This window comes from Crocuta crocuta, unplaced genomic scaffold (genome assembly GCF_008692635.1).
Source record: "Crocuta crocuta isolate KB4526 unplaced genomic scaffold, BGI_CrCroc_1.0 scaffold299, whole genome shotgun sequence".
Lineage (NCBI taxonomy): Eukaryota > Metazoa > Chordata > Mammalia > Carnivora > Hyaenidae > Crocuta > Crocuta crocuta.
This window is the reverse complement of record NW_027532747.1, coordinates 9,100,340-9,113,590: the sequence shown is the minus strand read 5'-3', so window position 1 is coordinate 9,113,590 and position 13,251 is coordinate 9,100,340. Positions and strand designations below refer to the sequence as shown.

The following is a 13,251-nucleotide window of genomic DNA, read 5'->3' as shown; positions in this document are numbered from 1 at the left end:
TGCAGTTTGATTTCAGTAGTTTATTTTGGAGACAAAGCAGTGCAAGAGGCCAGCCACGCTTTCCTGCTTCCCCGGGGCTCAGGGTTGGACTAGGAAAGGCGCTGTACAGACATTATAATCGGGGTTCAACACTCAAGTCGTGTAAACGCAGTTAGTCGGTGGGCCCTGGTTTCCAGGGCAGCCGGGTGGTCCCGACCACACCTGTCCTCTCAGCCCGGGCCCAGTGCAGCTTGAGGGCAGCCCCCACCCAGCCCTTCCTTTCCCAAAGGTGGGTGACCCTCACGCCCCTGCTGAGGCGGGCCCGAAGGTACCTCTGGGTGCCTGGGTCAGCAGCCTCTCTCGGGCCATCCGCACTGGACCATGCGGGACGGCCCAGGCGCCCTTCCCACTTCCTCAAAGTGAATGGATGTGTCGGGACACGGGATCATGCTCAGGGGGGTCCTAGGCATTTCACCCAGACTCACGCTGTCCCAGAACTGGCAAAGCCCCTCCCTGGCCCCCTTCTGTGCAGCGGGGCGGGCGGTGTGCCCACCTGCACCGTGGGAGCTGACCGATCAGCCGGTGGTGACTGCTCATCGGGGGCTGGGGGCACTCTCAGGGAGGATGGGTGGCTGCTTCCTCACCCCTGGGGCTGCAGCCCCCCCTCACGCTTGGCTGGCTTTGTGCTTGGGGCTTGCAGTGAGTACAGGAAGGGTGGGGCGGGCCTGCTGGGTGGTGTGAAAAGATGTGAAGCGTACAGGCAGCCCCCCACCGCCCCCTGCTGGGGGAAGAGGGCCCCGAATCACCCCGATGCCAAGGCGAGGCTCATCGGGTTGATTTCTCGGAGAGGCAGGCTGCACCAGGGTCTAGGGCACCAAGCCTGCCCTTCAGAGTTCTCTGGTCTCAATGGCTCATCAGAGATGAGGACATGGAGGCCCAGCAACGCCTGGGATGGTCTGTCCACAGTCACGGCACAAATCCTTGGCACGGGCGGATCAGCCCCGGGGGCTCCCGACCAGGCAGCCTGCTCCGGGGCCCCGGGGAGCGGTGCTTGGTCAGGGAGGGAGGCCCCCTTGCAGGGCTGCACGGGACACATGTTAAAGGGCCTGGAGGACTCCGGGGAGCTGGATGTGGAGAGGAGAGGCCCACTCAGTGCCTTAGGCGCCCCCAGGAAGCTTCCTTCTTCCTGTGAGCAGGCGACGGGCGGACCACAGCCCGGACCCCCTGCACGGAGCCCCCGAAAGGAAACAGTAGGGGTGCCTCTGGCTTCCTCTGGCTCTTCAGAGCTTGGGGCTTGGGCCCCATTGCTCACAACGCTGTGGGTGCCGCCAGCAGAGGGTGACAGGGAGGGGGCCAGGCCTGGGTGTGAGGGGCTTGGAGAAAAGTGAGATGAGGAACGTCTCACTTGCTCTGTTCAACCGCCAAAAGGCTGACCCAGGGGCGCCCCCCCCACCCCCACTGGGGACCCCGAGGCCTGGTCCAGAGCAGCCGTCAAGACGAACAGACGTGGATGTGCACACGCACACACACACCCCACCTCCCATTCAGACCTAGTGTTAAAGACGCAGCAAGTGTAAACCCAGTGAAGACGGCTGCACAGCAGGTTTCAGGGATCGTCCCCGAGGCTGGGCCACTTGGGGTCCTTTTCCATCTCCCCCTCCACCACCCCTTATTTAGATCATGACATCAGGAAATCAGGTTAAAAATTAAAAAAACAAAAAAACAAAACCACAACAAAGAATCAGATCACCGGGAATTCTTAGGAGGAGCGTGGCCACCGGGAGCTGCTGGCCCGGCAGATGCGCTCCGCGGCCCGCGCCGCCCTCTGGGTCCGGGGCTCCGTGGCTACTGGGAGGAGGCCTTCGTGGCCAGCGAGGCCACGCAGTGCTGCTGGAAGCTGGGCGATACCGCGGCGGTGCAGCCGAGTCTCTGGTGGGGNGACGCCCTCGTAGCCTGCGGGCGGGAGAGAGCACGGGGCACTGAGCCAGGCTGGGGTAGCAACGGGCCATGGGCAGGGGCGGGGAGAGCAGGGCAGAGGCGGGCTGTGGGGCTCACGGACGCCGGGTGGGCCCTCTCGAGCCTTCGAGAAAACCCAGGCTCAGTCAGTCCTGGGACGGGCTGCAGCCAGCTAGGCGGGGCTCAGAGCGGGGTGTGGGCGGGCCAGCCTCGAATTCGGCTGTCCCCAGGCTGTGAGAAGCTCTGTGCTCCAGTGGACAGGCCAAGCCCCACATCCTGTCCCTCTTGGGTGCAGCTTCAGGGTCTCACTTAATCACTGGCCCTACGTGTGCAGATGCACGTGGTGGGACGTGGCAAGACCGATGGCCCACCCCTCCCATTCTAAATCAGAAACAGCCATCTAGTCCACATGGCCCAGCCTCAGCGTCCTCCTGTGGGGGGAGGCGGTTGTGGGCATGCCCAGGGAGACCCCTGATCCAGAGCGGCTACGCCCCGGAACAGTCTGCTGCCTTCTCATGCCCAAACTACCTGCAGGGAAGCCCTCTGTGCCATGTGCCCTGGGCAGCACCAAAGCCAAGGGACGGACACTGGCGCTGGCCCCTCGGGTCGGCCCGAACTGGCCGGCAGCCAGGTGCCAGCTCCGATGCCCGGGGAGAATAGGCCGAGCTGAGCTGGCCCTGCGGGGTGCCAGCTCAGGGCCGGGCACTGTGCCGACACCTTCTCCTCTGCCTCTGCATGGACCCTCGTGACACCCAGCCCACACTGCACATGTTGGGAGGGGCCAACTCAGGACCCTGCACAAAGCCAAAGCTCAAGGGCAGAGCTTCATGCTCTCACCACCTCCCATCTCCATCCTTCTAGAACTTCTGCCCCAACAGTCCCACCACTCTGCTGACTCCGCTACCTCTTCGCCCCCATGTCCTCCCCGGTTTATTAGATCCTCTGATTCATTATAATCGCTTCCCTGACACGCCCTGCATTCCCTTGGGCTCTCTCATTCCCGTCACTTGTTCGTCAAAGCCCCACCTCTGGCAACACCCAAGTCTCCATCCAGGCTGCGCCCAGGGTGACTGGAGGGACACAGGCCATTGTCCCCATGGGTTTGCATTTCTATAAAGGAGTGCTGGCCTCAGCCAGCCCCTCTGGCCCAGCTCAGAGCTAACGCCCACCTTCTCAGCACGGCACCTGGTGGGCTCCTCCCTGGTCTCCTGGTCCCAGCCCCTCCCGGAGCCCTGGGGGGTAGTTCCCTCCCTCCTTGCCGGGCTCTGCTCCAATGTCACCACCTCAAGAAAGGAGCCCCTGGGCACCCCGTCTTCTGAGGGCAGGGCTCTGGCCGTCAACGTCACGCTGTACCCGCGTGTCTAGTCTGGACACAGCAGGCCCTCGATAAATGTCAACTGAATGACTGAGGGGGCCAGTTGTGTCCTCCCAGCCTCGGTTTCCCTGGCTGTGACTTGTGATGGTGGCGGGGCCTCAGGAGTACAAGGGGACACAGGTCAGGCCCCCAGCCTGACACCCACGAGCTGCACGGCCTGAAGTCAGGCTCCACACCCCGCACGTGAGGTCCTGTCCTGCACCCTGCAAACACCTCTGAGCGGCCCCTGCATGCCACCCATGGGTGCTCCTGGCGCTGCTAACCTCCCTGGAGCTATGAATTGTTTCCTGAACATTTTTATACCCACTGAGCAGTGACAGCAACTTTACCTCCACCGCAGCTACTTTAAGTAAAGGGGAGAGTCAAAGCCAGCTGGGCGGGTGGACGAGTCAGCCTCAGGGTGTCCCCAGGCAGAGCGGGCTCATTCCGGGGCACATCTGCTGGGGACGTCACGGCCATCATCCCTGTAGGCTAACAGCCCCACTGAGGGGTCTCTGGGTGCTATCTCCTGCCGAGCCCTCTGCTGCGAGACGAGAGGAGTGCGGGGCAGCCCCGGGGGCCCCAGCACCCGCTGCCTGCCTCAGGTTCCCGCAGAGAGCAGGGAGCGAGTGCTGTTGCACAGGGAGCCGGCCGGCTCCAGGGCCAGCCCCCAGCACCACGGGTCAGGGTGAGGGCAGGAGCACGGCCCCGCCACCAACCTGTACTGTGACGCGGGGTAATCTCTCCCTCCCTGGGGAACTTGACTCCCCGCACGTACACTGTGGAGGACATACTCTCCCTGGGGTCCCTTCAGCTCCTGAAACCTACAAGCCCGACAGAGCAGCCGAGGCTCGGCCAAGGCCACTGCCAGTCACGTGGGATCAGGTGAGGAAGGGAAAGAAGGGGCTCAGTGTGAGCCCATGAGGTGCCCAGTGTTCGCTCACCCTGGCTGGATGCACGACCCTGTTTGCCAGCTTCACCACACGCTGTGAACCCATTTTGCAGGTGGGGCTGAGGCTTCGCGGGACCGTGTTTACCCCAGGCCCCACCAACAGGGAGGGAGGGAGCTGATCAACCGGCCCGCCTGCCCCGCTGCTGAGGGACGCCAGGGTGCAGACGGATGAAGGGGGTTGCTGGCTCCACGGCTCACCTGGGAAGGCGTTGATGTCGATAACGGCGTGCTGCCCCGTCTGGTTGTTGATGATGATGTCGATCCCGAAGAGGGACACGCCCAGCGCCTGCCGGAGGGCCCGGGACAGCTCCCGGATGACCTCGTCACTCGGCCGCTCGAACACACCCTCGATCTTGTCCAGCTGCCAACACACACACACACACACAAGGCAGGTCAGGCCGCTGGTGGGAGATGCAGTGCCACGCCTCACACCGAGACCCTGCGTCAGGTGCCACAAGCCTGGCATCACCCTCAGGCGAGGAGGCAGAACAGACCCCTGGAGTGTTGCACTCAAATGGCCATTTCCCACGTCCCAGCAGCTGGGCAGGAACGAAGTGTCCAGTGTGCACTGCCCCTCTAGTCTCTGTAGCAAGCTGGGAGGACTGCCCCACCCCCCACGTCCTCTGCTCTCGTCCCAGACAGCCTGGGACAGCCCCACAGGTTTTCACGGGCTCAAGTTCGGTTTCTAAAAGGGCCACGGAGGAAGGGGAACCTTGAGAAGGATGTGGGATCAAGGGAACATGAATTTGAAGCCTGATGGTGACTTTCTAGCTCTGTGGTCCTAGGGAGAAGTACTTGGCCTCACTGTGCCTCAGTTTGCTCATCTGTAAAACGGGACCAACAAGGCCTCTGTCCTCTGCTGGGAGGCATGGGGAGGTCCCTGATGTGGCGAGATCAGTGCTTGCCTCCCTGGGAGGAGGTGCTACCCTTGCGTTCCAGAGGGGATGGCACTGTGTTACCTCTGAGTCAGGAGAAGGTTATAAGAAGTGCTCAGTAAATACCAGGGTCCTGGGGGCTATGGGGCTCAGGGGCCAAAGCAGAAGGAGAGTGAGTGATCCAGCAGAAATGAAACTGATGCTGGGTCAAAAGCTTTTAACACAGAAGTACCATGTGACCAGCAATTCCATACCTGGGAACTGTGGAATATGTACCCAAAGGACTGAAAACAGGCAGTTGTAGCCAGTCCATAGCACTGGCCAAAGGTAGAAACCAACCAAAACGTCCATCAAAACGTGGATAAACAAGTTATGTTACCCACATGATGGAACATTATTCAGCCATACAATGGTGCGGCATGGGTGAACCCTGAAGACGTCAGGCTAAGCGTAAGAAGCCACACACAATTATGTTACACGTTAATATTTACAGGTTAACATGAAAGGCCCGGAACAGGCAGGTCCATGGAGATGAAAGGCAGACTAGTGGTGGCCGGGGGGCTGGGAAGAAGAGGGAAGGGGGCGGGAATGCTTAACGGGTACAGAGCTTTCTTCTGAGGTGACAAAAATGGTTCAGAACTTGGTAGAGGTGGTGATTGCACAACATGGTGAATATAGAAAACATCACTGGGTGATTCACCTGAAAATGGCTATGTTGTGTGTTATGTGAATTTCACCTGATTAAAAAAAAAGAAACTGAAGCTGAGTCAGGAGGGCTGGGGACAGAGCCCTGGGCACCAAGGACAAATGGCCCTCACCCCGGCACCGGTAGCTAAAACGGCTGATGGGGAACCTGTACACACGCCGGGAGTGAGGAGCCCACAGCAGGCACCCTCCGTGGTCCACGGTGAAGCCACGCCCGCGGGCCCTGCACAACCGGTGGGGCCTTCAAGCCCACGACCCTGCTGCCTTCCTATCAGAGGAAATACTTTCTAAGGGCATAGTACCAGACAGGCTGTGACAAGCCCTTGTCACTTAGCACCGGCCCAAGCCTGGGTAGCCACCCCCTTCGCAGTTCCTTTCACCAGAGGCTCAGCCACCGGAACCGTGGCCCGGGGTCCTCCCCAGGGCAGAGAGCCAGACAGACGCCATGGCACAGCCCAGTCCGTCCTGCACACCCTGAGCCATAATGCACACTTCTGGGTCTCGTTTTCTCACCCCAAGCAATGGGGGAATAAAAATACCTGCACCTCGGGACGCAGGATCTGAGAAGCTAGGGTTTAAGGCTGGCAGCACAGGCCCACCAGAAGGGGGTGGGGTACAGCTGCTCTGTTAACATGCTGTTTACAGAAGCACTTTCTCGGCTCAGCTAAGGCATCTCAGAAATCCTCCTGAAGCCGCTTGATGATATGGAACTAAAGAGCCATCCCAGGACAAGATAAAGGCCTGGAAATCCTGTCCTCTGGGCTGTAAACACAAAGGCTACAGTGATGTTCTGGGAAACGGCGGCGGGGGGGCGACAGAGGAGGTGAGGGTGGTCCTCCGGATCAGCACGATCACCCTCCTCCCCCACACGGTGGGCTGAGCGCTCCCTGCACACCTGGCACCGTGTGGGCTCCCCGAATCCCATGACCGCCCTGCAGGGTAGGCTGGGAAACAGACGCTCAGGGAGGCAGCGGGGCTCCCAGGCCACGCGGCCGAAATGTTGTGGAGCTTGGGTCTGACGCCAGCCAGTCCTGCTGGCGTCCGTACACTCAGCCAACACCCTACGTACCAGCATTTGAGGGCCTGTAAGTTGGCTGTGGGAGTGGGGTTCGCCCTCAGGGGCCTCCAGCCAGGGAAGCAGGTGAGGCTTCAAGGCCAGGCCAGGGCTCCCCGCATCTGCACGAGGCCCTGACAGTGAGAGGAGGAAGCGAGGAGGCGAGTCTGGAGTCGGACCGTCTGTGTCAGACTGGCCTGTGGGTTTGCAGGAGGGGCTCAGGTCTCGAACAAGAAGGGTGCGGCTGGGTGCCATTCCGCTGCCTGGTTTTAAACGGGACTCTCCTGGAGGCTTCCGGAATAGCAGTGCCGAGCCGAGGAGAGGGAGAGGACGATGGAGCACGGGTGGGGAGGAGGCCCAGAATGTCCTATGCTCTCCCATCTCACAAAGAACCGGGCCAAGCAGCAGACAGGTGATTATCCAAGGAGGTTGCCTGGGACCCTGTGGCATCAATGAACAGCCCCAGGGGCCACGAGAGCCACGCTGGGACTGGCAGGCGCAGCTTCGCAGAAGTCTGTGGAATGCCCACCCTTCCCCAGCCAGTGCCACTGGCCAAACACGGTCCGAGGGCCCTTCAGGAAGAGGCCCTGAGGAACTGCACCAGCCCACAGTCTCTGAAGGCCAGAAGGCCAGAAAACCTTTCCTTGCACAAAACAGCTTCTCATCTCTTACAGTGCACACAGCCAGGCGCTGAGAGATTCTGTTTAAAATCTCGTTGTTCTCCAAGCTTCCTCGGAGAGCATGGGACTTGTTCCTGGGGGAATAACTAGCAGCCTCCGGAGGGACACTGGTGCTCCCTCCAGGTCCCTGTCCACACCTACACTGCAAACCCTCTGCACACAGCCAGCTCCTCAGAGGAACCAGACACAAACCAGAAGCGAGCAGGCGGCCTAGAGCAGGGCGGCAGGAGGTGGTAGGCAAGTGCATGCCCCTAACCAGGAAGCAAGGGTGGGGTGAGGCCAGGGCCAGGGGCCTACTGTGGACGTTGTCGATGAGAACAGCCTAGAACACGGCCAAATCCTCCCAGATTAGCTGGAACGGCCATGACTCAGAAGCAGGAGACGAGGCACAGGGCTCCAAGGTCACGGGACGTGGCAGCAGAGGCCACTGGCTCACTGGACTTGGGAGGGTGGGCAGACGCTGTCCCACGGCCTATTTCAGCTCAGGTCACGATCTCATGGTTTGTGGGTTTGAGCCCCATGTCGGGCTCTGTGATGACAGCTTGGAGCCTGGAGCCTGCTTTGGATTCTGTCTCTCCCTCTTCCTCTGCCCCTACTTGCCCCCACCTCAAAAATAAATAAACATTAAGAAGCTGCCCCATGCCAATTTCTAACTCTCTGCTCTCGGTAAAGACTGCACTGCACATACCAGTGGGATAAGAAATCCTACATTCCCGAAAGACCCAGCTTTGGAATCAGACCAATCCGGGGTCGCACCCTAGCTTGGCCCCTGAGTGAAGGGCCCGGTGAGTTTGGAGGTTACTGAACCTCACAGAACATTAGCCTCCCCACCCAGGAAAACGGGGCTGTCCGCCCTGCTCCTGCTCAGCTGTGCCCAGGCCTGGCTGTGATGCTGCGTGGCATCTGGGGCGGCTCCTGACACAGTGATGTTCACCGAACGGCTGCCCCGAGCGAGCCTGGTGCCCCCTCCCCCACAGGAAGTAACTGCAGGTTCTTAACAACGTTTGCTGGATTCACGTGGACAAGGAAAGAGCAAGGAAAGCTGAGATGGTGTTGCCTCCCACCCCTTTTCTTAAATCAGGAAAAAGGAAGATTAGAAAGCAGGTCTCCAAATTCATCGTGACAGGGGGAGATGTAGGGGGAGGGAGTCCTCATTCTGGGAGAAGAGTGAGAAGAGCTTCCATGGGGAGTAACCGAAACCGGAGTGGCTATAATGGCCTTCGGCACGAAGGCCTGAAGCAAGCCAAGGAATGGGGTCTCTGCCCCCAGCGGGGACATGAAGGTCCCTCCACCCTGGTCTGCGGGAGCTCAGGCCTGGCCCCACCACCAGCAGCCTGCGCACACCCAGGGGCGTCAGGGAAGGAACCTACCGCGGTCAGGACCGATGATGACTCCGGCTTCGACACGTTGTGGCTGTTGAAGAAGATGGACTCACGGTCTGAAACAGCAAAGACAGGAAGGAGCCAGAGTTAGCTTAAAGCAGCGAGGGTGACTCCACCACCAGACACCAGGGGGCAGCACCACTCCAGCCACGGCCACGGTGGCCTTAGGGTTCAGCATCCAACAGCAGCAGACCTGGGGCCCCAGTGAGCCGGGCATCCCCACAACAAGGAGACATTGCCCCATGGATGGAAACGCCCCATCGGGGCTCCCCTTCCAAGTCTTCCTCCCATGCAAAAATAACTGCCTAAATGAGCCTGCCTCTGCCATGATCTTACGGTATCCTGTCTGGTTCTCTCCCACACCCAAGGCCCCCTTCCCAAAGTGTGTCCAGTGTGTCTTATGGACATGGCACTAGAAAGGGGACGGGGTGGTGGCCAAGTGACTGGGACATGCAGTGTACCAGAATATCAGAGGCCCCAAGGAGAGAGGGCCAGTAAATGCCACTTAATCCAGTATTCCCAGCCCCTCCCAGTATCAACTCGGGGAACTCCTTTTCAGGGTAGCACGTGAGAAATGCCCAAGCTGCCACTTGGCATGGGGGTGTTTCAAATACAAAGGGTTCTGCTGTTTCCCAACTATTTAGGGGGGAAAAATAGGAAATCAGAACACAGGCTTCTATAGGATCCATCCAGGAAACCATACAGAATAGTTGTTTGGCTTTGGAAGCTGGCACGGGCCCCCAAAATACGCTCCCCTTCCCCCTCCCCCATACTTCCCTGACCCATGTTATCGCCCACTGCACCCTCAGTCCCCTTGGGGCACCCTGAGGGGCAGACCGATCCCAAGAATAATGACAGCAGTAAGCAGCTGGTTCGTCTGTCCGTCCGTCCCCTGAAGTACGCTCGGTGGGTCACACACGTTCTCGAGCACGTGGAAGCATGGGCACACAGATGCAAGAATCACAAAACCACGAGCTCCACCCCATGACCCCCACCCAGAATGACATGGAGGTGTCCTGGGCCATGAGCTGCGACATGGCCCCAGCAGCCTCTGCTTCAGTCTTTCCAGAGCGGGACACTGTGGCTCCGTCCCCAGGGCATACTGCTCATGCCTGGGACCCAGGTCCCCAAGCTCAGGACCGGAAGGGCCTTGGTCGCGCACCGNACATGGAGGTGTCCTGGGCCATGAGCTGCGACATGGCCCCAGCAGCCTCTGCTTCAGTCTTTCCAGAGCGGGACACTGTGGCTCCGTCCCCAGGGCATACTGCTCATGCCTGGGCCAGGTCCCCAAGCTCAGGACCGGAAGGGCCTTGGTCGCGCACCATGGCGTGCAGGGGCCGGGCCACAGCGGGGCACCTGCTCTGCCAATGACCCCCACCAGCTCCAGGATTACAGCGCCGCAACAATCATGCATGAGGAAGTGATTCGGGTGGAGGCCAAGCAGGCAGGCGCTGAGATGTACCTGGCGTCCTTCCCGCTACTGGGGCACACAGGCCCCTTGCCGCCCCGGTATGCCCGACAGTCCTCCCGCCGCTCCGACCAGAGCCAGTCCAGACGGGGGGCACGAGAGACGGTCCTGGGGAGGAGCCTGGGGAAAATAAACACCCTGCGGGACTTGCACCAAGAAGCCCCGCCGATCTCTACTCCTGGGCGCCCAAAGCCAAGAAGAGGGTGCCTTCGGGGGTGGCAAGCCCTGTGGGCCGGAGGTCAGAGTGGGGCGCAAGCAGCTGCAACAGGTGCTCTGGCCTTCTGCAGGCGCCGCCCACCTTTGTGCCCTGTAGCCCAGCCTGGCCCAACCCACCAAGCTCAGGGTGCCTCCCCCCACCCCAGGGTCCTCAAGGGTAGCAGAGCAAGCCTGGGGAGGGGGCCCACACAGAGCAGGGAGACACAGCTAAGTTCAGGGAGGCTAGGAAGCCTGTAGGAGCCACAAGGGAACACGAGGGTGCTTAACTCTGCCAGGAAGGGGAGAGGCTGGGCACTCAAAGGCACACCCAGCACTCACTGCACTCAACAGACCACGCCACCCAATGGTTTGGTGTGGCAGGAAGACCAATCAAAAATGTGGACTGTTTCCAAAGGAGGTTGTTTCTCCTCCTGGCTAACTCTGACCTGGGGGCTCAGGCCAGAGGGCTATTCGCAAGGACAGTGGCAGCGGGGGGCGGGGGGTGCCGTCTGCTCAGGTACCACCTATGTGTGGCCTGGGCAGTGGCCAAACGGGGTGTGGGCAACTTCCAGACACTCCCTGGCCCAGGACACTGAGAAGCCGAGACAGGTCAGAGCGGTCACGTGTCCTCTGACGCCAGTTCCTCGGGGAGCATTATGATACCCAGTCCCTCTAAAGCCAGACCTGGCTAGACCTTTACACCTCAATCACAGGCCCACTCTGGATGTGGGGTCCCGTCCACTGCAGGTGTCTGGACAGGTCCTGAGACACACGCTCGAGTGAGGGACCACCACCAGCACCCTGCAGGGGCCAGAAGGCAGTGACGGGAAGACGGGTGCCTTTGGCCCTTGATTTATAGATGAGAAGAACAGGTTCAAAACAACAGAGTAAATGATAAATTTAATCCCCAAATATTCCAGTAACTCAGCAGTTACGAGCAGGGACCGCACTTTCTTCAGCTTTATTTGCTTAACCTTCACGTGCATCTCTGGGGAGGGGGGTGCGTCACAGTGCTGCAGATGACGGGCCACATCCACCCAAGTGTCAGCTCCACAGACACACAGCTCTGGGTCCCTGGCCCAGCGGTGTCCCAGGGCCCACACTGCAGCCCTTCATCTATGTGCCACGATGGATCTTTTTATGGTTTCTTTCCACATGTGTGGGTTCTCCCATTAGAATATAAACACGGGAGGCCAGGGTGCTTGGCTGACTATCTAGTTATTTCCTGGATCAGTACCAGGCACAGGGCTGGGCACAGGGCAGGCTCAAGGAAATACGGCATCCCTTACACTTGAGGGTCTCTAGATGACAGATCGGCAAACCAGAGACTGACAGCCAAATCTAGCCTGTCACCTGCCACTTGTGAATAAAGTTTTACTGGAACACAACCATGCCCAGTTGCTAACATATTGTCTACAGCTGCTCCCGTATTGCAAGGGCAGCACTAAATAACTATGACAGAGTTGGAAATATTTACTATCTAGGCTTTTGCAGAAAAAGTCTGCTGACCCTGGCTCTACATGGGAAGTGATATCATTCTTCGATGTACCCCGAAGGGAAAAGAGGCCCAGGAAGACGGGGTGAATAAAGGCACTAGTCCACTCAGTGAAGGAAACAAAAGTAAATCCACTGCGCAAAAGGGGGAACACAGAGTGGTGCCTATCTCGGTCTTGGCACTGGATAGAGACAGAGGAGCGATCTCGCCAACTGTGAACAACAGGCAGAGAATACGTGTTCCTAGCGGCTGACGTGGGCCAACCCCAACCCCCTCAGTAAGATCCTGACTTCCACCCCAGCCGAAGCAACTACAGGATGCCACTGGCTCTAAAAATCACCTGACTTCAGAGATGTTAACAGGCAAAACCAAAAGTGCCCCTGAAAATCAACAGAGCACGGGAGCTACAGAGGGAAGGCTAGTGTCCCTGGCTCCCCCGGCCCAGGTCCTGAAGAACCCCGCTCAGGGAGCCCCCAGCTCCCTGCGTGGATGGGGAGGCTGTAGGCCACTTGGGGCTGGAAAGAGGCCAGAGCACCAGAGGCCCTGCTCAACTGGTCCAGCCTAAAGGGCCACTGTCGAGTCATGCNTTTTTTTAATAAAAAAAGAAAAAAGAAAGGAGGCTACGTAAGGTACATTTTCCACAGCCTTAAAGCATGTACTTTTTAAAAATCAGAGAAAATAGATGATTTTTAAAAAGAGTCTCTTCCAGCCCACAATTTCCAGCCCAGTTTCCAGGCCACAGTTTATAAGAATGCCTCCCGCTGGTCTATAGTCATATGCGAAAAGACCCCTCCAGACCTCTCACCCCAGATAACCATCATCCCAGTGTGCAGGGGCTGGGGCCAGGGTGATGATGGGGACGTCCCCGACCCTGACGACGCAGCCTCGAGTCCTGGAGCCCCACGCCTGGCTGGGAAGGCTGTGTGCCCCCAGCAAGGAAGTGAACATGGGCGCACATTTTCAAAGCATCTGCTCCCTGTGCTGTGTTAAAGGCAAGAAAAAGGCTGTCCCGGGGATGAACAGCTGAACTTTATTCCAGCGGAGTGGCTTAAAGCCACCGGGGATGGATGGTGACAGGCAACCCCAGCAGGGGGGACTTTAAGACGTCACATCTGCTGGCTCAGATGGAGACAGAACGGCCCACTATTTGACAAAT

General features: G+C 59.3%; 1 protein-coding gene across 1 annotated transcript in view; it reads right to left on the bottom strand.

Annotated features, from left to right (window-relative positions):
- ITPK1 (inositol-tetrakisphosphate 1-kinase) overlaps positions 1-13,251 on the bottom strand; it is a 172,021-nt gene continuing 158,770 nt past the window's right edge. Inside the window, 4 exon segments of the mRNA XM_077780893.1 lie at positions 1-1,917; positions 1,919-1,932; positions 4,440-4,602; positions 8,926-8,993. Coding sequence (XP_077637019.1) covers positions 1,825-1,917; positions 1,919-1,932; positions 4,440-4,602; positions 8,926-8,993 — 338 coding nt within the window. The 3' untranslated portion in view covers positions 1-1,824.